Raw genomic sequence first — 24696 nt, 5'->3', positions numbered from 1 at the left:
GGTGACTGGGAGGATGGTGGTAATGCTTGGCAGGAACAGGGAAGTTCTCAAGAGGAGAGGCTTTTAAGGACCAAGATAATGAGTTCTGTTTTGGACGTATTGAGTTTCTGATATCCATGGCTCAGCCAGTTTGAGATGGTTGGTGATCTGAAACTGGAGGTTAAGAGAAAGGTAAGGGCTGAATAAATAGACTTGAAAATTATTTGCAGAGATATGATAATTTTATCCATGGGAAATGAGGGGATCATTAAATAAGACAAGATAGAGGGAGAAGAGGAGAAGTGCCAAGGAGAGCTACCTGGAGGGTATAAGTAATTAAGGGGCTTGACCTAGAAGATCATCCAGTAAATGCCAGAAGAAGGGGCTAAGCATTTATATAATGCCTGCTGGTGCCAGGCTCTGGACTTAGTGCTTTTACAAATAGAATTTTATTTGATCCTCACATTTACCCTGTGAGTAGGTGCTATTAATAATTTCCACTTGAGAAAACTGAGGCAGATAGACGTTAAGTGACACACAGTTAGTAAGTGTCTGACACCTGATTTGGACTCCAGGATCAGTGCTCTATCTACTGCATCACCCGAAACAGTCAGACAGGCCAGGGGAGCAGGGACCTAGAGATAAGAGAGTATCCAGGAGGAAGAGGGGATCAATAATATCAAATGTTGCAGAGAGATCAAGAGCGATAAGGAGTGAGAAAAATAAATTTGGCAAATAAATGATCATTGGTAACTTTGGAAATAGTAGTTTCAGTTGAATGTAAGTTGGAAACCACATTGTTTAAGAGAGGAAGTGGAGGTATTGATTTTCCATGGCTTTCTCCAGGAATTTAGCCACAAAAGGGAGGAGAGATGGGAAGATAGTTTATGGAGAAAATAGAATTGTTTTTGTTTTGTTTTTTAAGGATAAGAGTGACATGGGTGTCTTTGTAGGGAAAAGGAAAGGAACCAGTAGATAGGGAGACACTGAAGAGAAGAGAGAGAATGGGGCTGATAGGCTAATCTACAGTTGATGGGATGTAATGACATCAAGAATTCCATGTAGAAAGAGGGGTTTACTTTGGTAAAGAAAAGGGCCACCTCTTCATATGAGACAGGGTAAAAGAGGAAATCATGGGGGAAGACATTTAAGTGAGATGAGAAGGGTAGAGGAAAGTCTTGGAAAATGACCTTAAGTTTTTGGGTTTTTTTTGGGTGGAGAAGGTGTGAGGAAAAGCTCTCACTTAATCCTACTATCCCCACTGTTTATCTTCCCATATTTCTCCTTACTTTTGTGTCTGAATTCCTTGAGAAAGTTGTATACAATCGCATCCTTCACTTCCTTGCCTCTCATTTGCTTATAAGTCTCAAGTTTATATAACCTGCAAAAACAGTTCTGTAGAAACTTCAGGTGAGTATGAAAGTATAAACTGGAATGCAAATCCTGGTACAGTACCAAGAGAAATAAGCACTTAGTAAGACCTGAGTTCAAATCCAGTCTCAGAGAGGTAATAGCTGGGTAACCCTGGGTAAGTCACATAACCTTTGTTTACCTTAGTTTCCTCAATTGCAAATGGACATTATAACAGCAGCCTTAGAAGGCTGTGGTGAGGACAAAATGTGATACTGTTTGTAAAGTGCCTACTGCGGGGCCTGGCACATATTAAATGCTTAATAAATACTTGTTATTTTTCCTTCTTTCTTTGATTTTGGGGAGCCTTCTGTTTCCCCTTTATTACTCTTACTTTGAAGCCACAGTTGCTATGGTGGCGAAAAAGATGAGACTTTTCAAGAAAGTCTAGATCATTTGTATATGAGTGCATAGAAATTGGTATTTGGTTGTAGTATATATTTAAAGCAAAGGCATTAATTTTAGCTTTTATAAATTTGTTAGTATAGGTTTACTTAGAACTACCATTTTACAATGCTCCTTTTTAAAGTTTTCTGTTTGTTGAAACACATTCTTTTGTTACTTTCAAATTTTTACTTTTTTTCTTTAGATTTTGCTGCGAAATCCTGTATTTATGTGTTTAGCTCTGTCTACTGCCACAGAAGCTTTAATTACTACTGGCTTTGCTACATTTTTGCCTAAATTTATAGAAAATCAATTTGGATTGTCATCCAGCTTTGCAGCTACACTTGGTGGTAATGTTTCTTTCCTATTCTTTATTTAGTTTTCCAAATAATATCATTTAACCGATTTTTTTTCTAATTATATACGTGGTAGAACTTTAGGTACCTTAGTCATGACAACGTATAGGTTATACAGATTAAAGTCATGGAGATATAATTTTCTAGGACAAGAAGAGCTTTACCAGAAATAAAAGTATCTGATCATTAAAAAACAAATGATTAAGAACCACAATACATCATTCTTTATTATACAAAATTAATTATTCATCTTCATTTAATCTAAGCTTTCATAGCATAAACAACATTGTAAACTATCACGTAGCCTACGTACTACTGAAATCCTACTCTTTGTTGAATGCATTGACTTGTTAGGATACATTTTCGTAATTGTTTTGATATTTCCCAATTATTAGCACAAATTGTTTGGTATGCTACTATTTTCTTTTCTAACTGTTGATATCACATTTCTCTGCAGGAGTTGTTTTAATTCCAGGAGCCGCACTGGGGCAAGTTTTGGGTGGTGTCATTGTGTCCAAATTCAAAATGGCTTGCAAAAACATTATGAAGTTTTCTCTGTTGATGGCAGTATTATCCCTTGCATTGAGTTTCATATTTATTTTTGCTAAATGTGGAAATGAGCCATTTGCTGGTGTCTCTGAAGCATATAATGGGTAACTAGCTTTTATTTCTTTTTTTGTTCATTGCCCAAATCCAAAATTATGTGTATCGATATAGGCATATACTTTAGATATAAGATAAAGCAAAATTATTAGGAATTTATAATTTTAAATCAGAGAAATATTTTCTCCTCCTAAAAATGTAGGTATATCAACACATTTTTATCGACATTATCTACTTTACGAAAGATTATTCTGAGAGAAGGTTTTGGCTAAATTCAACCTGTTCTGTATCAAATTGCATTTCTCCCATCGCGTCCTTTAGAAAGTTGGCGGTGCTTTTTTATTTGACACTTTAAGAATCTGTAATTTCAACATGGTGAGTCTTCTCCCTGTCAAAGAAGATCAGGTTCTCTTTAAGTGTAAGGTCTTTTAAAATTTCTGTGACAAAATTTAATAATCTGATGGCTGACTTGAGTGTGCTTTAATCTCACTTAGATTGAAACTTCTACCACAAAGACAAATCTTTGCAGTTTGGTCAGATGTGGCCAAGCTCATAATTAACCCGCATAGCTTTTGAAAACCTAGAGCCCAGGATAATAATCTCCATGACATGCATAAGCCATTAGAGTATGGATTTTTCCCACTCCTCCATTTGGAGGAGATTGGAAAAATTGTCATGGCAGGAATCCCCCACGAGGTGCCCTGAACACTGGCAAGGAGAGAAATTGAAAGAAAGCAAGGCCCACGATACGTGACCATCAATTCCCTCCTAACAGTTCATTTTCAAGGGGGAGTTGGATACTCTGTGGGAATATTCCATTGGGCCACTATAGTTTCTTTTTTTAGTAGCTTTATCCCAGTCCTCTCCCTCCATACATATATTATGGCAGAACAAGTCCTTTAATCTTTCCTCACTCTGATCACTTCTTTCCTCCATTTCTAGCAGTTGCTTAGCCTTGTCAATTCTACTTACGTGACATCTCTCAAGTCTTTTCCTTCTCTCCACTCATATGCCCGTTAACCTGGTTTAGCTTTCCTCACCTTACATTATTGCAATAGCATCCTAAGTAGTTTCCCTGACACTAAGCTTCCAAACTGATATTCTTAAAGATAGATCTGACTATGTCATTCCCTTCTCAGTCATCCAGAGTGGCTCCAATTTGCCTCTATGATAAAATATGAACTCATGTTTGGCTTTCAAAGTTGCAACTTGACTCTAGCCTGTCTTTATCAGCTTTTTTCCCATTAATCTTACTACATTATATAGTCTATCCGAAGTATGCTACTTTATGAACCCTGTATATAACGTTCTTCTATCTCCTTGCACATAGTAGGTACTTTATAAATATTGATTGGTTGATACCTTTAACCTTCATTGCTCACCTTCTCATCATATCATTCTGAATATCTCAAATGGGTTAGTAACCCTGGCTAATGAATTTTGTGGAAATGTTTTATTTTTCTTTCTAAAGCTTGTGCAAATGGACAGCCACAACTTTTAGAAAAATCTGTATGTTATTTAGTTTTACCATTACCAGATGCTTTATGTAAATTATCTCATTCTTAAAATAATCCAATAAAGTAGCTGTTGCAAGCAATGTCTCCATAGAAGTTAAATGACTTGCCTGAGGGATGAAATTGTCTGTTGAATTTAGATCTTTGACTTCAAGGCCAGTAGTATTTCTAAAACCAACATGGTAAATTATATTAATTGAATACAATTATGTTGGAGTTTTAATTTTCTAATTCCCTTCTATTCCCATTTTGTTTCATCACCATTCTTCTTATCAAAGATTATTTCTAAGCACGTCTGCTTACATAATGAATTATATGAGCCCAAATTATTGGTTTCTTGATTTCAAGAATAAACTAGCCCATGAGAAAAGAAAATACATTGGTCAAACATATTAAAATCAAGTTAAACGCTTTTTGTCCGCTTCTCCCAGGTTATTTTACAGCAAAGATTTGTCTTTATATCACCTGTGCCTAACAATGCATCGCACATAGAAGACTCTCAATTGATGTGTTGTTGTTTTATTAATAGACACATCTAATGCTTAGGTACGGACTAGCACTGTGATCTAAGGCTTTTCATTATATGTAAAAAATATCATTAATGGAGTGGAAACATAAACACCGAGCTCCCAAGATTCATGCCAATTCATCCATTATTTAGCCTGAAGTCCTGTAGATCTGATTGTTAAGTACCGATTGTTAAATAACCCATTGCTAGAAAGATACAATTTTTAACTGTTTGTTAGCTGTTATAAATAGATTCTTGGTTACATTAATTTGTTTCTTATAGGACAGGAGAGCTGGGAAATTTGACAGCCCCTTGTAATGTTAATTGCAACTGCTTGGATTCATTTTATTATCCTGTTTGTGGAAGAGATGGTGTCCAGTATTTTTCGCCCTGCCTTGCTGGCTGCAAAAATTCAGTACCCAACAGCCAGCCAAAGGTAACTGTATGATTATATAGTAAGAGATGTTTAGGTAAAGTACCTAACATTTCAAACATGTTAGTTTTTTTTAACTTCATGAATCAATAAATACTTCTCTACTTCTTCTTCTCTACTACTCACATTCTTTTCATCTTGGTCCCAGCTCATATCTTGCTTTTCAAAAAGCTTTCCCTGACCATTCCAGCCTAAAAGTGAAGATGATACTGTGCTCACTCCATCAAGACCTAGGACATTTTAGAGGCTTCTTGAAGAAATAGTTTGTTACGGGTGTAAAAATCACCAGCAAACATAAACATTTCAGATACAAAAAGAACAAAAATTTAAGCTTCTAAAGTAATTGTTCTCTATCTAATGAAACCTTTGCTTATTATATTTTACTACCTTCTGTTTTTCTTTGGTCTGAAGTTGATATTTAAATATTTTACAGGTGCAAAATTTGCCTTATGTTCCAAACTAGATTTAATCTTCCTCTTTTTGAGAATAGGTACTGTTTCTTGCAAACTATCTTTGAATTTCCAAGAATATCAAACTTAGTGCCTTTTCAGTTTCATTGTATCATGCCATAATTTTTTTTATGGATTGAAATAATTGATTTGAGGCTTTAAAACTGACTTTGCTTTTTATTTTTAATTTCATCAAAATTCTTTTCTTAACATTGTCAATCAAACAATTCAGAACAAAATTTAAATAATTTTTATTCTTTAATAATTTGGAACTTGTATTATATCATAAGACTCTTGAATGTATTAAAAAATCCCAATTACTGGAATGAAAAGTTTAAGTTAGATGTTTTTTGTAAAAAAGTACTTTCATACTTTCACATGCTTGAAAGTACCAGTTCATCAGGGAAATTAAAGAAATGAAATAAGGTTAATTTTGAATAAAATTTTGGGATTCATTCATTGAATCTGTGTAGTCTTTAAAAAACAAACAAACAAGCTATAGGAATGCAAGATAGTTAATGGTTATGTTCTTACAATGGCAGCGGAAAAATAACTAGGGATAATGGTGGAACAAGTTCTATTTCTATCCACAATGTAATCTTGTTAAAATGGTGAGTGTAGTTTGAAGCAAATAGTATAAATTTTGTGTGTTGTTGTAATGAGATGGTTAGCAGATGTTATCAGGTACGTGGCATTTGGCCTCAATGATGACCTGTGCATAGGGAGTGATGTTAAAGTTATGATAGGAAAAAGAGGTGATTTGCTGTGTAGTAAGAGAGAGGAAGGCTTGAGTTTTGCCCTGATACCTTAGGAATGTTAAATGTCCTGAAAGAAGACCTCCAAAACATTAAGTAGATCCTCTGTGGAGAATTCATGGAAACATATAGGCATAATTTGCAGTGGCTAAGAAGACAAAAAAAAAGAGTTGATCTTTCATGATGCCTAGCATCATAGCGCTTAGCAACTATTCATTGAATGGAATTGAAATGACTTTGTGTCATTGAACCACTTATCCTGAGGGGAAGCACACCTTTGGAAGTTTTAACTTTAGTAAGATATTCCAAACCCATCAAGGCTACCCCTGTAAACTTGAGAGGAGATATGACTTCACTCTAGATTCTTAACCTGCCAGTATGAGTAGGTATTGGGAGAATAGTTTTTAGGCTGTGTTGCACACATTATTTCATGTGTGATAGGCACTCTGAGGATTATTATGTATTTCACAGATGCAGGAACTGAGCGATGATTGGGGATATTTAGTGACATGCTTATGGTTATGGAGTTAGTAAATGTCAGAAAGTCAGGATTTGAGCCTAGGTCTTACTAATTCAAAGTCTAGTATGATGACATAATGCCTCTTATGATAATAGCTCCTTCCCTCAAAGAACTTAAATTCAGGGTTTAGGAGTTAGAGATAGCATGTGCACAGGTATGTATAATTAGGTAATCTGATTGGGGCAAAGGAGAGATCAATCTAGCGTTGCAGGAAAATTTGAGGAGGAAGTGAACGCTTTTAGCAAAGGAAGAGAACAATTTCAGCAAAATTTTCAGCAAAGTATCATCCAAATAGGGAAGATTTTATGCCTCTCTGGCCACCTTTATGACAGGCCTCTTGATCCAGTCTTCACCTGTGATGTGATGGGGCAGCTAGGTGGTGCAGTGGATAGAGCACCAGTGCAGGAGTCAGAAGGACCTGAGTTCAAATATCACCTCAGACACTTGACACTTACTAGCCGTGTGACCTTGAGCAAGTCACTTAACCCCAATTGCGTCATCCTGGGTCATCTCCAGTCATCCTGATGAATATCTGGTCACTGGGTTCAGATGGCTCTGGAGGAGAAGTGAGACTGGTGACCTGCACAGCCCTCCCTCACTCAAAAAACAAAGTCAGGTGCAAGTCATGTCATCATTTCTCTGATGGCATGGTCTTCTTTGACAACAAAGGACAAACACACCTGTGATCTGGTATTTGTGGCTCCTGCAATGGGACCCTAGGCTCCTGTGTTTGTTGAGAGTTCTCCATATTCTGAGCTAGCTCTTCTCATGCCAGACTACTGTGCACATGTTCTCTTCCTGCCCCTCCAGCCCTTTCCACTCTCATATCTAGGAATAGCAATGAAAATGAACACTAGTTTGCTTAGAAAAGAGACGTTAGTCAAATGTCCTATGGTTCCACTCCCCATCTTTGGGACTTCAATATAACCCTCTGGGTAGACAATGCAATCATATTCGTGTTGTCTCACTAGGAGTCAAGGTCATGGAGAGTAGAGATTGTCTTGATTTTGTATTTATTTTCCTAGTGCTTAACATAGTGCCTGAGCTGTGCTGACCATCTATGCTGACCCATAGATGGCACTTTAATTTTATTTTTTTTAAAAATTCATTCATTGAGGAAGTGGCACCTAAGATGAGTCTTGAAGAGAAGTTTAAGAAGTTAGGAGGGAAGTGTAGAAACTAGGAGATACTTCTCTCAAATACACAAAAGTAAAAACTTGAGCAACTGAAATTGCTGGTAATTTATTCTTATTTTGATACTGGATTTCTCTACTGTAACCAGGCTAGAAGGGCAGTGGCTACTCACAGGCCTGATCCCATTTTTCACTGGCAATTGGCTTTGAACAGTTCTGTTTCTGACATGGGGCAGTTTGTGTCTCCTTAGCATGGCTCCCTGCAGGCTTACAATATTCATGCCAGACAGCTTCAGTTCAAGTGATCTACCAACTTCAGCCTGCTTAGTAGCAGGGATAGGCAATTATAATCTTTTACAACGCAGAGAGGATTTTGTTCTTAAATCCTTAGGGTATTGGGGGAAACATTTTTTTTTTTTAAAGGAAAAGAAAGAGAAGGGAGGATACATCTCAAAGAAAGAACAGGCTATTTTGATTTGGACTTTTGATACAGAAAATCTAAAAGATACTTGAATTCTTCATTTTATGGAGAAAACTTATTATCTGTGGACAGAGATAATTTTCATATGTTCTCATTTCATTTATATTCTCCAAGAGCCAGATATCAACCAACTTGTCCAGAATGTCCAATAAATTAAAGAAACTGCTCTTTTGAAAATCATGCTGTGATTGGTCTAGAATTAATGACTTTTCTTGAGTAGATTATTTCAGCGTTATCATCAGATGATAGTCATTGCTATACTTGTGCTCATTGGAGACGATGTGGCAAATGACAATTTTTAAAAAGTCTTTGAAGATATGTAAGCGTGGAGAAGAGAAGTCACCAAACTTGAGCCCTGCTACCTCTGCTGTCTCTGCCTTTCTCTTATTAGGGAAGGTTTTGTAAAGTGGTGATATGTATCTAAATAAATATAATGTGCTTCTCTTAAATCCAGTGGCAAGGAAAGTACATGTAATCTCCCTGAAGCTGACTTTTCTACAAGATTCTCTGGATTAATAGCCCCTGATGAACTTTGTTAATACCCAGAGAATAATTAAGGACTTTTGCATGCTTGTGCGCATGTGCATATGTAATTTTTTGGCATTTAGCTTGTAATACTTTTTGGATTATTATCTTCCCTTGATAGGAGATAGAGTACCTATTGAAGTTTAAAATGGTTAAGGGTATCATAATCATAGCTTATTTACCCTAATACAAAAGATTTAATGGTACCTTGCAAAATATGTTCAAGCCATATGCTGATAACTGTCCAGGTGTTTGGAATGATGAATTATCTTATCTGCTTTTGACATGTACCACAAAGTTTGAAATCATGAATAGGAAAATAGTTAATGGTCCATTATTATGTTTAGTTACAGAGTCCCAGGAGGAGAGATAATCGTAGTTCCAAACCTTAGTACGGAACAACATATAAATCTGGAGAAAAACTGAATAAAAGTGTATTAAAGTACACCAGCATATAGTCAAAGCCTGAGAGACTCATAAATAGCAATGAAATCTTTTATATTTGAAGTAGGCATTAATGGAATAGAATTTCTGCTTCCACAGATATATATATATATAAGCTCTCTGTGTGCATCTGTTTGTCTATTTATCTATCTACAAAGATACCATTTTATTTAGGGACAAATTAAATCCTTAGAGACTTCATTACCTTTTTTATATAGCATGTATCTATATTTAATGTTTCATTTTTACCAAAAAACAATTTTTGAGTTCCTGATTCTCTCTGTCTCTTCTCTTTCACTTCATTTCACATTTTCATATTTCAGTATCTTAAAGTGCAATATGTCCCAGCAGCCAAAAATCAACCAACCTATCCAGAGTGTCCAACAAATTAAAGAAATTGTTCTTTTGAGAATCGTAGAGTGCCTCCTTCCCTACTGGTGTGGAGCTAGGCTTTTGTCCTTAGGTGACCAGAGGTTATGCTAGTATAAACTATTTAGTTTTAGTTCCTTGGACCAATTAATTCTTAGACAGTTTCATTGACTTTTATGGGAAGGGACAAAAAAAAAAAAAACTAGCTTAACTTATTAGAGACCTTAGTAGATTTTGCTCCTTCCATATTCTACCTCTTGATAGCAAAGTCTTCAAGATTTCCTAAGATATTTCAATCACTTAAATGACTACAGGGCCATTACTAGATACCCCTATCCTAGTGACTGGGAGAAGTCAATCTTGGAGAAAGAATTTAGTGCAGGTAGAACAAAAGCAAAAACATAAAGATGAAACCCAGAGATAAGAAACAGTATAGTGGTTCCCTGAAAGAATATAGTCCAAGACACTTGCATATGGAGAAAAATGAAGATCGGAAACCACAGACTTTGAAAGGATAAAGGCCTGGATATTAATAATCTGGTCCATGTTATAAGTGATATATTAGCAGTTCACAACGTGTGATGAACATAGCAGCATAAGGAACACCAATTATATTGAATTATTATCTTTTTTAAAAATCAAATTTATAGACCTAGCTCAATGAACTCTTGTTTTATTTTTTAACTATATTTATTAACAGTTTATTAACCTTAAACACATCTACATACACATGAAAAAATAGTAATACAAGTGTGTGTTCATTTATTACAGCAAGTCTTTGGTGGGACAACAGCTGGATCTACTTTACAGCTAACTGAAACTTTTCCCATGGTTTTTGGGGCCATGCTTTCTGATTACTGCTCCACAATTTCTAACTGTCCCGTATTTTTCCTTATAACTCATGACATCACCATTTTGGAGAATCAGATCAATGTGGGCCATCATAGGAAATCATTCAAGAAGGAGAAAACATCGCCGTTTTGGCAGGTCTGTCTAGGAGGTTTCATTAGGGGATTGAGGCCAAAAATGTCCAAGCATAGAGAGCTGAGGTTTCTACATTCCTTGCTTCAGGATCATCCAACTGCAAAAGCTCATCCAGGGCAAGCTTGGCCACACTGGATTGAGACTCTTTTTTTATTTTGTCCCAGGTTAGTTTTATATTGAATACCATCCACCACAGAACAAAAGGCAAAATAAGGACCTATCACATTACCTGTTGGTGCAGTTTCCTTAAGGTCAAGTTGTATACGCTGCATTTGTGCAAACAGATGGAGGGCTGACACCAGATTGATTTCTCCATGTTTGTACTTCATGATGAATTTCTTGGGAATCTTATTTGGATGAAGGACAGTATTTGGATTAAGAAGGCCTGTGATTTGTGTAACTTTAGAAGCTAAATTTGACACAATGTAATCCTTTGATAAGAAATATCCTGGAAGAAGATTTGCTGTTATTGAAGAAGGTTGAACTGGCAAGTTCTTTTTCAACATCTGAACAAATCTAGGAATCCAGAACTCTGAAACCAATTCATGTTATCAGACAATTTTCTTGGGCCTCTCTGAAGTCTCTTAGCATACAGTAGGTACTTCATAAATGCTCTCCCTTCCAACTTCCCCCATGGCCCAGGAGTCATGTACCACTTACATGAGCAGAGGGAGGTCCCTCACCAGGGAGGTCGGGGTTTGAAGCAGCCCAACCCTTGAACTTCTGTTGGCCAACTGACTCCACAGCTAGGCCCGCCTCCTGCCCCTCCCCACCCCTTACTGTAGTCCAGTGGGGTAAGTGGGTAGAGGGGACCAAACAACTACCTAGAATTTGCTTCATCATCTTAAAATACTAAGCCCTTTTGCTCTAAGTCTCCCATGTTGCCCAAAGTTCTATGAACCACAGAGAGGAATTTGCACACATTATACCCTTCCTGCTATCCTTAGCAAGTCAACTTTTGAAATATTTTTCCATATCCCTTAATTCTAGAAATCTGCCTGGTCTGGAAACACTGAAGCCACTGAATGCAAAGCTTTGATGTGAGAGTATCTGATCACCAAGGCTTCCATTTAATCCTCATTGCCCTTCCCTAACTTGAACCACAAAGCCGACAAGAGATCATTCTTCCAACCAATGCTAAATGCTCTGGATCTGGTTTAAATCCATTGGGTTTGCTGGATCAAGTTCAGACTTGAAATAAAATTAGACCATCTAACATTTATCAGTAGGTTTACTCAAAATAGCATGGAAAGTACATTGCCAAGAATATAACATTGATTCAGATGGCACCTCCTCTGCTTTAGCTCTTTTTCCTTCACAGTGGTCAAAGTGGTGCACCTGGTCAGAAGCATGTTTCAAATCTGAAGAACCCTGGACTCCTTGCCTAGGCTTTTGAACTTAGATAATGAGAAAGCTTTGTCAATTTTTCAAATTCTCTGGACCAATGAAGTCTCAACGGCAATTTGATTATCTTTTATGAAAGAACTAGGGGCAGGACATTTCTCAGATCTTTCTCTTTACAAGATACACTACCTAAAGTGATAAAGTGATTAAGATAGCCTAAGAACGATTTTTTTCACTGTGTTAAAAAATTTTACTGTTCTTAAGAAATTTATAGATGTGTCTGAAATTAAGCTTAGTAACATAGAATTTGGGATTATCACCTTAGGATAGGATCAACAAAGGCCTATAAAGAGACTGTAAAAGGTAGGCTGTAGAGATTTTTAAGCAAGAAATGGTTAGGCCTTTTGTTTGATTTTATGTGTTTGCCGACTGGCACATCTTTTCCAGAAGCAATGGTAGCGTTGATCTGATTATTGTTCCCAGAACAGGAAATATGAAGGGGGAAAAAAGGGTATGCATACAGTGAAAGGTCAGATGGCAAATTGACCTGGGTGAACTGTTGGAATAGAAATGTTATCTGGTCTGATTCTTGGTAGGTATAGTGGGTTAGATGAATTTGTACTCCCTAATCAAGCCAGTATAGTAGCAGCAAGCCCTGTAGTAGCAGATGGTACTTGAACATTTGGGAGTTGATGATATGCCTTAAAAAAATAGGGAAAGGCTCTGTGCTGGCAAGCGAAGTAGGATCTTTTACTGTTTTTGTTTTGGTACAATCAGATTAGTACAATCAGAACCCACATCTCCTGACTCTGAGACTAACGTACAATCTGAATCTTGCCTTTGTCAACCAAGAGTCTTCACTAGGAGTAAAGCACAGAAGCAAGAGCTTCTTTAACTAGAATCAGTATATGTATTTGTATTGTTAATGTGATTAAAGATCTTCGCCATCCATTAATGGGCCTCCCTATCAAGAGGAGTTTGATTAGGGAAGATGTATGTCTGGGTGCTTACTGATACAGTCTCTCCTCTGCTTCTGAGGATAAGAGGTAAGGAGCTGAGGTAAAACTAGGTAAGGAAAGGAGTAATTAGACAGACAAGAGGAGAACTAGGAAAGAGTATCAGTTAAGTAGAGTGAGGAGGAAGCATTCTGGAAAGTGCAATTTGTGGAGACAGGATCAAAAGTAGTTGAAAAGACAAGTAGCGGAGGACTAATAAATGTCAACCTGATGCAGATGCTTGGCATGTATCATCATCTCTCAACTGTACAACCTTATATTTTAAAAGTCCCTATGAAACTGAGTATACAAGGAATGGCAAAGTGTTCTCTAGATTTGCCACCACCGAACCCCCGCATATCTCAATAGACTGTTCTACAGTTAGACCAGACATAGGTCATTCCCAGTGTGTTATCGGTTCACCCTCAAAACCATGCCAGTATTTTTTGTTTTTATCTTGATAAGATAAAAGTCTTCTTATATCTAGTCTCCCTTCCTTTACTTCCTGCCCCCAATTTATCAATCAATCAACATTTATTAAATGCCTTCTCTGTGCCAGGCACTGGACTCCAAAAGAGAAGAAAGCAAAGGTTCAATCTATTACTAATGGACAGGGATTTAATAACTCTGACTGATTTTAACACAGTGAGTTTCAGAGTCAGGAGATGTGGGTTCTGATTCTGCCTCTGATACTTGCAAGTCCCAGGTTCTCAGGGGCCCAGGCAACTTTCTGAGATACAGATTATAAAGGAGTTGTTGTATACATAAGAGGGAGTGTTTTGAGAGAATTTAATTATAGGTTTCATATAAAGATAGAGTTAGAGAGTGGACTTGTGATTTCATAGGTATAGGGAAAGGTGAGGAAACTCCCCCTTACAACCACTGGCACCAGTGTGATGAAATCTAGTCAAGTTGCTAAGTGATTACAGGCTCAAGTCTACTGAGAAGTATTGTGTATTTTGTGTTCATACCATCTCTTCAGTTTAGGGAATTGCTCAGAGTACTGAGACTTGACTTGACTTGCACAGGATGGCACAGTCAGTATGTATCAGAGGCCAGGTCCTTTTGGCTCTGAGACAGCTATCTAACTGCTATACCAGGCTTCCTCTCTGCATGAAAAGCAAGTTTTGAATGAAATAAGAAAGAATTGGATAAGATAGAAAAGAGGAAAAGAATCAAGATGGCATAAAATTGCACTAGTAATTCATTAATTTAAATAGAGAAACACCTCTACCTGCAAGAAAAAAAATACTCAACACTTGAAGCGTTAATAATATTTTCATTTTATTATTGCTAGTTTAGCCAGTGTAAATGTGCGAATTGCTATTTTCATCAATGGGTGGTTTTTTTAAAAATGAAATCTTAAATTTGCATTTTTTTTCTTTTGGAACATCCAGCCAGTCTAATAAAGAGAGATTTAATCTTATAATTTTCCATCTAGTATTTCTACTGTGGAATCTGTCTCAGCAAAATAAGTTTATGCTTGTTATAGTGAATTGGAGAGTGACCACTATCACCTTCTGTTTTATGAGAACTGTAAAGAAGGATTTGGTGTCTCTCAACTTTTTCCATTTAAAAAGAATAATAGAATTTTCTCAGTGTTATTTTATTTTATTATTATGTAGTATTTCTCAGTATTATCCAGCCTGATTATAACCACTTAGACACTTGGCTAGATCTTATCACATAAGTGCCAGTTCCAGTGAGTGGTTGGGCAAACACATTAGGAGTAAAAAAATGTCTTTATTAAAGGAATGCTGGTCTGACTTAAAACAAATATAAAAATCTATTCTTTAAAGTCATGAAATCAGTACTTCTTTATAGTTTCCTGAAATGTTTCCTCACTTTAATAACATCTTTCAGGTTTAAAAAGAATTGGGACTGTGATGAGGTTGTGATAGGTAGGTTAAAACTTTATACCTGAGTTAAGTAAATAAATATTGGTCAAAATGTATTTCCTTTTTTCATTTTATTATGAAATATATAAATAGAACTCATGATCTGTACCCACAAATCTTCCCCTTTCCAATTTTCTATTATCAAGGCCAGTACCATTTTTCTAGTTACCCAGCTTTGCAACTTTATCTCCATCCTAATCTCTTGACTCACATTTGCCCCACCTATACAATATGTTGTTAAATCTTGTCTTAAAAAAAAAACCAAATCCTAATACTTTTATGACATCTCTCGTTTGTCCGTTTCTCTACACTCACACAGCTACTGTCTTCATATAGGCTCTTGTCTGGCCTAATGCCGTGGGCTGCCGGGTCCTCTTACTTATCTCAGGTCTTTGGTGATCAGCCGGATAAACATATGAGAGAAGAGACCACCAGAGAGAAGCAGAGGTGTAGGCTTTATTCCGGATACAAGCTACATGTCAGTATGCAGGGCGAGTTCTCCCTGTGGGAGCCCCCTTCTCCTTCCCGAGGAGAAAAGAAAAAACAACCCCCTCTTAGGCTTTCCTATCCCCATTTAAGCTCTCCCAGCTGCATAGTTTGCTCGTGGACTGTGCATGCTTTTAGCCCCTTAGTCAATTAATAAAAGATGGGATCAGACCATGGACCAATCTCAAGGGTGGGATGCTCTCCCCAGCAAGTTTCCACTGAGAAGAGGTGGAAAACAAGATAACTCATGTCTCACTCCCTCAATTCCCAGCTGTTCTCTGGGGGGCCTCATGAGACCTCTGTGGTTTCAAGAAGCCCTCACCTTTACCTGACCTGAGACCTTTCTCGTGAAAACTGAGCTTGTGCCTTAACAGGCTCTCAGTGTACAAATGCCTAAGGCATTTCTCTTTCCTGTTCTTTTTTCTGTAGTTTTGAAAGGAAAGCCATTCCCCAGAAGGGTATATGTAGGGATGAGGAGGAGAAGGTGAGGCTGGTAACCTTGCACAACCCTCTCTCACTCAAAATAAAGTCAAGTGCAAGTCATGTCATCATTTCTCTGATGTCATGGTCTTCAAAAATGAAGGATGAACACAACCTGTGAGCAGACCAAGCTGCCTGAATTAGCCTCAGCTAATTGGGGAACTCAGCTCACCTTCTCCTTTCTGTCTCCCCCTCCCCTTCCTTCTCTTTTGAATGGCCAGAGGATGTCCAGTTAACTTGGGGTTTACTGGCTAGATTCCTTCCTTCCTTCCCTCCTTCCTTTCTTCCTTCTCTTTCCCAAAACCTTGGACCCAGTGCATTCTGAAGCCCATAGATTGGACAACAATAGGTCCCTGTCCAAGCTCTACTTAATGACTGGACCCTCCTGGCTTAGGGTGATTATCAATAGTAACTGTTGCTCTTTTCCTCCCAGCTTGATTTAGTTATTTTTTTCTTTTCTCATTAAAGAGGCCATTGTCTGACTACTTCTTAAAGAGGCCTATTTACTGAATGAGTATTACCTCACTCTATGTGAATACCTGAATAAACCTTGGTCTAAAAGAGTCAAGCTCTACCATTGCATCCTGGGCCATCTCCAGTCATCCTGATGAATATCTGGTCACTGGATCCAGGTGGCTCAGGAGGAGAAAGTGAAGCTGGTGACCTGCACAGCCCACCCTCACTCCAAACAAAGTCAAGTGCAAATCATGTTATCATTTCTCTGATGTCATGATCTTCTTCAAAAACGAAGAACAAATACAAGTGTTTCTTACTTTTAGTTTTCCAGTAGTCTTCATGTTGCTATAATTCTAGCTTTGTTGGTTTTTCTCTCACATGTGATCAGCAGTATCAAATTTTGTAAAAAGGTCAAGAATGATAAGGATTGAGAAAAGGTCATTAGATTTGTCAATTAAGAAATCACTGGTAATTTTAGATAGAGCAATTTCACTTGAATAGTAAGATAGAAATCCGAATTGCAGAGAGTTTGGAAGAGGGTAAGAAAAATAGAGATACTTAATATATATGGTTTTCTTAAGGGGGTTAGCTGAAAAAGGGAACTACATTATGATTGCTAATGGGAGTTCATATGTGATCATTAGCTAATTTTTTTTAAAGAGTGTGTGTGCTTATAGGCAGGTGGTTGATTGTAAGACATTACATTTCTCCATACTTAATTTCTTATATTAAGTACAATTTTCTAGCACATCAAGATCTTTGGGGCCCTGCCTCTTTTCTCCAGCATATTATCTATCCCTCTTAGTTTTATGTTTTCTATAAATCTGCTCAGCATGCTATATGTTTACATCATTGATAAGAGTGTTAAAGAGCAGAGGGCCAAGCAACATTCTTTGGGGTGCTCCACTATTTTTTTGAATCTATTCTCCATTTGGTCATTTCCAAATCTATCTTGGATTTTCTTGTAATTTGTATCTCCCATATTTTTCATGGGATTAGTATGAGACCATTTATCAAATACTTTGATAAAATTTAGATAAATTGAGTTTTAGTTTGGTCATTCAGGTGGTAAAGTGAATAGAGCAACAGATTGGAGTCAAAAGATCTGGTTTCAAATGTGGCCTTACCAGCTGTGTGATCCTGGGCAAGTCACTTATTTTCCATTTGCCTTAGTTTTCTCATCTGTAAAATGGGGATAATAATAGTGTAACTATAAAGATCAAATGAAGTAGTAGTTGTAAAGCATTAAGAATAGTGTGTCACGTAAGTACCATAAAACTTTAGCTACTAAAATGTTAAACACCTACTACTACTACCATCACTACTACTGAACTATCTTCATGCATCTTCCTGACCTACTAGTTTTGCTACCCAGTCAAAAAAAGAAAAGAAACATGACATTGTTGACAAAGCTTTGATGCTTTTAGTAAACCCCATTTATTTTGTTAGATGTCCATTTTATCACAAGTTTAATGATATATTCTAGCATTTTCACAGAAATAAAAATTAAACTCATCAGCCTAAAACAGTTGCACACTTTTTCGTTTTCTTTCTCTGAAAATTAGTATATTTTCCTTTCTAATGCAATCTTAATATTCTTATCATTTCTTCTCTAAATCATGAGTGATTGTTTTGGTATAAAGATAATTTTTCATGTTTATAAGTTACCTGGTCTATAATTTTTTTAAATGTTGCAAATATTTTAAAAAATACGTTTTTGGTTATCTTTTCAAGTTTTGCAAAGCTATTTTTGTTTACAATATTCACAGGCATACAACAACTGTTCCTGTACTGGAAGGACAAAACAAATGGTGTCTTCTGCAGAAAGTCTGAGCTTTGAAGCCAAAGCTGGAAAGTGTGAAACTCGCTGTACAAATTTGCCTGTATTTCTTGGCTTTTTCTTCGTTACTGTTATTTTTACCTTTATGGCTGGTACTCCAGTTACAGTAGCTATTCTTCGGTATGTATTTCTTTTTTCATCTATACCATGCTCTGTGAAGTTTTTCCAGAAAGTTGACGCCATCTTAATGTCAAATATACTTGTGAGGAAATAAGTAAATGTCTGTTGGCTAAAATCAGAAGGAAGGTGAAAAATGGTGCCCCCTTTGTACCTCTACTACAACAACACCCAGAACCAGAAAAAGCATGGGATGACTAAGTGCTCCACACTTCTCTCCTCCCACCAATTAGCATCCCTTCCTCCTGTTGCTGTCACATGCCTTGGCTTGCTTTCCTGCCAAGTCCTGAGTAACTGCTATTTAGCATGCAAAGTCAATACTGTGTCAGTTCTTTTGGTGGAGGTAAGGTTAGGTGCTTTTAGGAGTCATGACAGCCTTGAAGGCAAAAGCCACTGAACTAGCAATGGTTAATGCTGCCACCTCTACAGTATATCTCCCATCCCATCTATGGTGGTTACTAGTCATCATCAATTTAAGCCACTTGCAACACAAGGACAAAAATACAACAATTTCTTCCCTCAAGAAACCCACAGAGAATCATAGATCCCAAGATAGAAGAGATTTTTGAAGGTCACCTAGACCTGTTCCCCCCCTCCCCTGACAGAGAGAGAAACTGAAGCACAACTGGATGAAATGAAATTATTTGCCCAGGGGCACATAGGTGTGAAAGGCATATCCTGTATTCAAAATCAGGCCCTCCGACTCTGAATCTTGCATTCCATCTGGGGTATAATACTGCCCCTTCGTTATCCCTTTCCATTGTGCCCTCAGAGACTTTACTCTGTTGTGATGCAGTAGAGAGATGACTGGATTTTGAGTCAAAATACCAGGATTTGAAACTTGGCTCTCTCACTTAGTACTTTGTAGGTACTTGGGCAAGTCACTGGCACTCTTGGCCTCATTTTTCTCATCTCTAAAAAGAGGAGTTGTGGGGGGGTGGGGTGGGATAAAGGTGAAGTAAATGACATTTAGGGTCCCCTTTACCTTTTGAATCTAAAATCTCTTTTATATTCTGGTGATTACTGAAATTTATCTTTCTCCTAAGTACATTTCTTGCCATTCTATCTAAAGATAATTACTTCTCATAAATTTTAACACCCAGGAGGGGCAGGTAGGTGGTACAGTGGATAAAGCACCAGTGCAGGAGGCAGGAGGACCTGAGTTCAAATCTCACCTCAGACAACTGAAACTCACTAGCTGTGTGACCTTGGGCAAGTCACTTAACCCTAATTTCCTCATCCTGAGTCATCTCCAGTCATCCTGATGAATATCTGGTCACTGGATTCAGATGACTCTGGAGGATAAATGAGGCTGGTGACCTGCACAGCCCTCCCTCACTCAAAAGAAAGTCAAGTGCAAGTCATGTCATTATTTCTCTGATGGCATGGTCTTCTTTGGCAACAAAGGATAAACACACAACACCCAGGACTATTTGGCTCCCCACTGCCATTTCAGATGCTCTTTCTGCCATCATCACACAGCATTCAACCCTCAATTTATAAAATTCACTCTATCCTGTCAGAGTGTAGTAACCGTACTTTAGTTTTTTTTTTTTTTAGAAACTTTTCATTTAATTTAGATTTTTTGGATAATTTTTAGATTTAGAGGCTTTTGAATCATGTTATATAATAATGATATAATTGATAGCTTTATGAAATTTGAAAATGTTTATAGAATGAAGAAAATTTGGAGGGTAAAATACTCAAAGTAAACAATCAATATTATCTTAGGTGGAGTTTACAAACAATATGGTTAACATGTTTGCAATTTTTCCTTTTTTAATGAGCTCAATAACTTTTAAGAAACTGACAATGCTGTTGTCTTGTGGAAATAATGGCCACAAAAATGAAATATGACAGTATTTTTTTATGTGACAATATTTCTGCAGGCTCTTCTAAAAACTTGTTCTATAAATGTAAATTATTAAAAATCTGAATCAACAAGTAAGCACTAATTTCTTATCTATTTTAGTCCAGATACTTAAAAATGGAAATTGATTCACAACTATTTTATTCATTTTCATGTCTTTTAAAAAAATCCAATTTGACATGAAGTAGTTCATATGAGTAAAACTGATAATTCAAGTTAAAGAATTATTTCTGCTTGCAACATATAATTATTACTTACAGATATTCTTATAACTATTTACCATTAATTTTAGGTGTGTAAATGATTGCCAACGCTCTCTAGCCCTTGGTGTACAGTTTGTTTTGGTCCGATTATTGGGTAAGCATATTATTAAGTCTTTGGAAGACCACTAACATGTTACTTGTGTTAGACACTAAGGAAAAAATTAACCAAATAAGTTATGTAGTAAAAATAGATAATTTTGGACAGTTGAAAGTTTTGCATTAAAATTCAAGAATTAGTAATCTTTCAGGATATAATATGTCAGAATATTAGAATAATTTTACCACTGATGAATCTGAAACTAGTGCAAAACAATTTTGAGAAATGTTCACATCTGTGTACAATATACTAATTTTATGTGATACAGTTAAAGGAAATATAAGAAAACTATCTATGGATTAATTGAATATGATGAAAAAAATTAGCTTTAAATAAAATTTTAAAGCTATTTACATGCAATTTTAACTATTCAAGAGCAACAAATGAGCTATTTCATTTCTTTTTCTAATTCTTTCCTTTGTATAATGATAGCTAGATCTAGGCTGAACAAAAGAGAATCTTAGTTGTGGGTATGGACAAGAGAGCTGATTTTTAATATTTTTTAGAGAGTCACCAGTGATGTAGTTGATAACTGACTGGCTTTGAAGCCCAGAAGAACTAGGTTCAAGTCCTGCCTGTGATACCTATTGGCTGTGTGATCTGGAGCGAGTCACTCATCCTCTCAGAGTTCTGGACAACTCTAAAACTCTTTAAGTTACCGAGCAAGTACTGAACCACTGCTAGAGGGAGTTTCCTCACATGAGAATTCCTTGCAGGGGTGGGGAAGCTGCATCCTTGAGGTCACATGTTGCCCTCTAGATCCTCAAGTGCAGCCCTTTGATTGAATCCAAACTTCACAGAACAAACCACTTTAATAAAAGCATTTGTTCAGTAAAACTTGAGCTCAGTCAACAGGCTGGACCCAAGGACCTAGAAGGCCACATATGGCCTTGAGGAAGCAGGTTCCCCACCCTTCCATCAATGCAACACATCTTATTCCTATTCTGTCTCTGTTCATAATGAATATAGTTGAAATATAGAAGGCTCTACATGTAAGATGGGCACAAGAAAAAAATGAGAAAAATAATACTAAAAGTTTGCTAGAGACATTATAAGAAGAGCTCTAAATGTATGAAACTGCCTAGGTGACACTAATCCAGCTTCAGATTATTAAATACGTAACATCTATTGAGACATTAGTGCCCCCTGCAGGCTGCTCAAAGGTTAGTTGTTTCATGACATTGGCAGAGAGGACACACACATGTGTGGTCGGTGGACTGTGTGTAAACTGCATGTAATTAATATGTTATGTGTACACATACAAACAGAAAAATAATAATTATGTTCTATCCATTCTTTATGTATAATTAAATCACATATAGGTACAATTCCTGGACCAATTGTATTTGGCTTTGCAATAGACAGTTCTTGTACTCTTTGGGACATTAACCAATGTGGAATTAGAGGAGCTTGCTGGATATATGACAATGCCAGAATGGCCGTCGTGCTAGTAGGAATAAGTAAGTAATGCTATCTTGGAACATAAAGTAAATTGGTTTGTTTGGGGCAATTATGGATTATCAACTTCCAATGTGATATTGTTCATAGTAACAATAGAGCATCAATTGGTTTTTAATATAAAACAAATCTCAGAGTATATAGACATGCTCATCAGTTACTGATCACCGCCAAAGTTGTATTGTATATTTTAATAGACCTAGGATGAACGTATTGCTTCCTAAGTACTAGAGATACTATTAAATATATGCTTGCCTGTGAAGATTTAAAGACTATCTTAATGTGTAAAGGAGTATAAAAACAAGGAGTATTTTATTTGATGAACCTTAACACCTTGATTAAAATATCAGAAAAGGGTCAGGATGTGATTGTGTAATATATCTGTGTAGCACTAATGTGATACCTATAGCAACCACTATGGATATGCATGTGTATTTCCAAGGTAAATTTGCGAAATATAAACTCTTCCTCAAAGATGAAACCAAGACATTTATTTAAACACCAGAAAGCCAAATCCATTATGGTAACAAAGAAATTTATACACATTATCACTTCAGGGAGCATGGCCATCATCTAGCTTTCCCTCCATTTGGCCTCCCCACGAACAAGCTCCCTTAGGTAAAATCACTCCCTCACTCACACCAGCTGCTCTTCTCTGCCTGCTTTCCCAGCTCCATGTTACTCTCTCTCAGCTCTGCCCTTCCTACTATACCTGTTGGGCAAGCTTCTCCTACTATGGGCTTCATGTGACTCAGGCTGTGGGCTGGGCAAAAGCTCAAACCATTACCATTATAAACTGTCAAGGTACCCTGACTGAAGAAGATACATTTGGCAGTTAAAATCGAACATTGATAACCTTAAAAGACCATAAAAAGCCAGACTCAGCCATTGGTTAATGATGAGCTTGCAACATTAATTAAGAATAGATAAGAATAAATGTCATGTATCCAAAGACTATAGGGACTTTAAGGAACTTCAGAGAACTTTTAGTTCAATGTTTGTTTGATGGTTTTGTTTCATGGACGCCTGTCATCCCATATTCTATGAATTGGGTTTTGTGAGGAGAAAAATAAAAATGAACAAAATTTTTAAAATTTAATGTAACATTATTTACATGTGGCAATTTTAAAAATAAGAAAATCAGAATAATTGCCTCTATTTCCATCCACAATTTCCTCAGTTCACGATCTCTTTGCCTCCCTGCCATGGTTAGAAAATCTATTTTATTATTATAATTTAGAGTACAAGTCAGGGATAAAATTAGAATACAATTACAAAATGGTTGATTTTACAAGGATATTATTTTTTCCCTATATTTCCACCATTGTGGGTTTAGGAATAGATGGTGAAATTGACTATGTCCTAAGGCATTGATTAGTGAAAGGTATTTACTTTAGGAGGGAAAGTGGAGTATTATTGTTAGAAGAATGTATTTCTGTTGGATATGGGTTTGTACATTACAAACTGATCTCCAACAAGCCAAACCCATCTTGCCTTGTAGGCTAGCACATTGATTCTGTCTTCCTATTTCATTTTCAACCTATAGAATCTTAAAGGGAGGTTCTAGTGTCCTGCCCCTCTTGTCCTCAGTTCTCTGGCAAGGAATCAACAGTTAGTCAGAGAGTTGCCTTGCTGTTGCTACTAGTTGATTTATGTAGTTTGAGGGTTGGAGGCTCTATCAGGAAGGTGTTGGGGTGATGTTCAGCTCTATTTCAAGCCCAAACATGTCCTACTCCTTTCCCTCTGTCCTCCTCTCCTTCAGAAATCTCTTGCAGCACCTGCCTACATCATTTTGGGATGACTTTTCCACCAGGCCCCAGGAAGCTCATTATTGGGAAAACCTCAACATCCTGCAGGATTCCATCTGTCTTTTGTACTGTACCTTATCACCACTCATTGTTCCTCTAATTGGTGGGTAGAGCCATTGGCTTTTGAAGGTCCATTTATAGTTGTACATTTTTATAAGAAAAATCTTATTCAAACACTTATAAATTAATTAATTAATTTAAGTTTTCAACATTCATTTTCACAAAATTTTGACTTCCAAATTTTCTCCCCATTTCTCCCCTCCCCACACCCTAAAATGCCGAGCATTTTAATTATCCCTATCACCAATCTGCCCTCCTTTCTAACATCCCTCCCTTCCCTTATCCCCATCTTCTCTTTTGTCCTTTTTGTAAATTTGTAAATTTTGTAAATTTCTATACCCCCTTCCCTTGTATTTCTTATTTCCTAGTTATATGCAAGAACAATACTCAACAGGTGTTCCTAAAACTTTGAGTTCCAACTTTACTTCCTCCCTCCCTCTACTCCCATGCCCGTTGGGAAGGCAAGCAATTCAATATAGGCCATATCTGTGTAGTTTTGCAAAGGATGATAGTCGTGTTGTGTAAAACTAACTATATTTCCCTCCATCCTATCTTTTCCCTCATTTCTTCTGTTCTCTCTTTTAACCTTGTCCTTCCCCAAGAGTGTTGACTTCTAATTGTTCCCTTCTCCATTTGCCCTTCCTTCCATCATCCCCTGCACCCTGCTTATCCCCTTC

General features: G+C 36.9%; 1 protein-coding gene across 1 annotated transcript in view; it reads left to right on the top strand.

The window, feature by feature from the left end:
* Nucleotides 1–24696, top strand: part of LOC140496951 (solute carrier organic anion transporter family member 4C1-like) — a 106190-nt gene that overhangs the window by 67913 nt on the left and 13581 nt on the right. The window contains exons 7-12 of the mRNA XM_072597372.1: nt 1979–2123; nt 2587–2782; nt 5037–5190; nt 18276–18466; nt 20626–20690; nt 22016–22153. Of these exons, the coding sequence (XP_072453473.1) occupies nt 1979–2123; nt 2587–2782; nt 5037–5190; nt 18276–18466; nt 20626–20690; nt 22016–22153 (889 nt within the window). The remainder of the gene's footprint in view (nt 1–1978; nt 2124–2586; nt 2783–5036; nt 5191–18275; nt 18467–20625; nt 20691–22015; nt 22154–24696) is intronic.

Source organism: Notamacropus eugenii, chromosome 3, assembly GCF_028372415.1.
Source record: "Notamacropus eugenii isolate mMacEug1 chromosome 3, mMacEug1.pri_v2, whole genome shotgun sequence".
In the NCBI taxonomy this organism is placed as follows: Eukaryota; Metazoa; Chordata; class Mammalia; order Diprotodontia; family Macropodidae; genus Notamacropus; species Notamacropus eugenii.
This window is presented reverse-complemented; position numbering and strand designations above follow the sequence as displayed.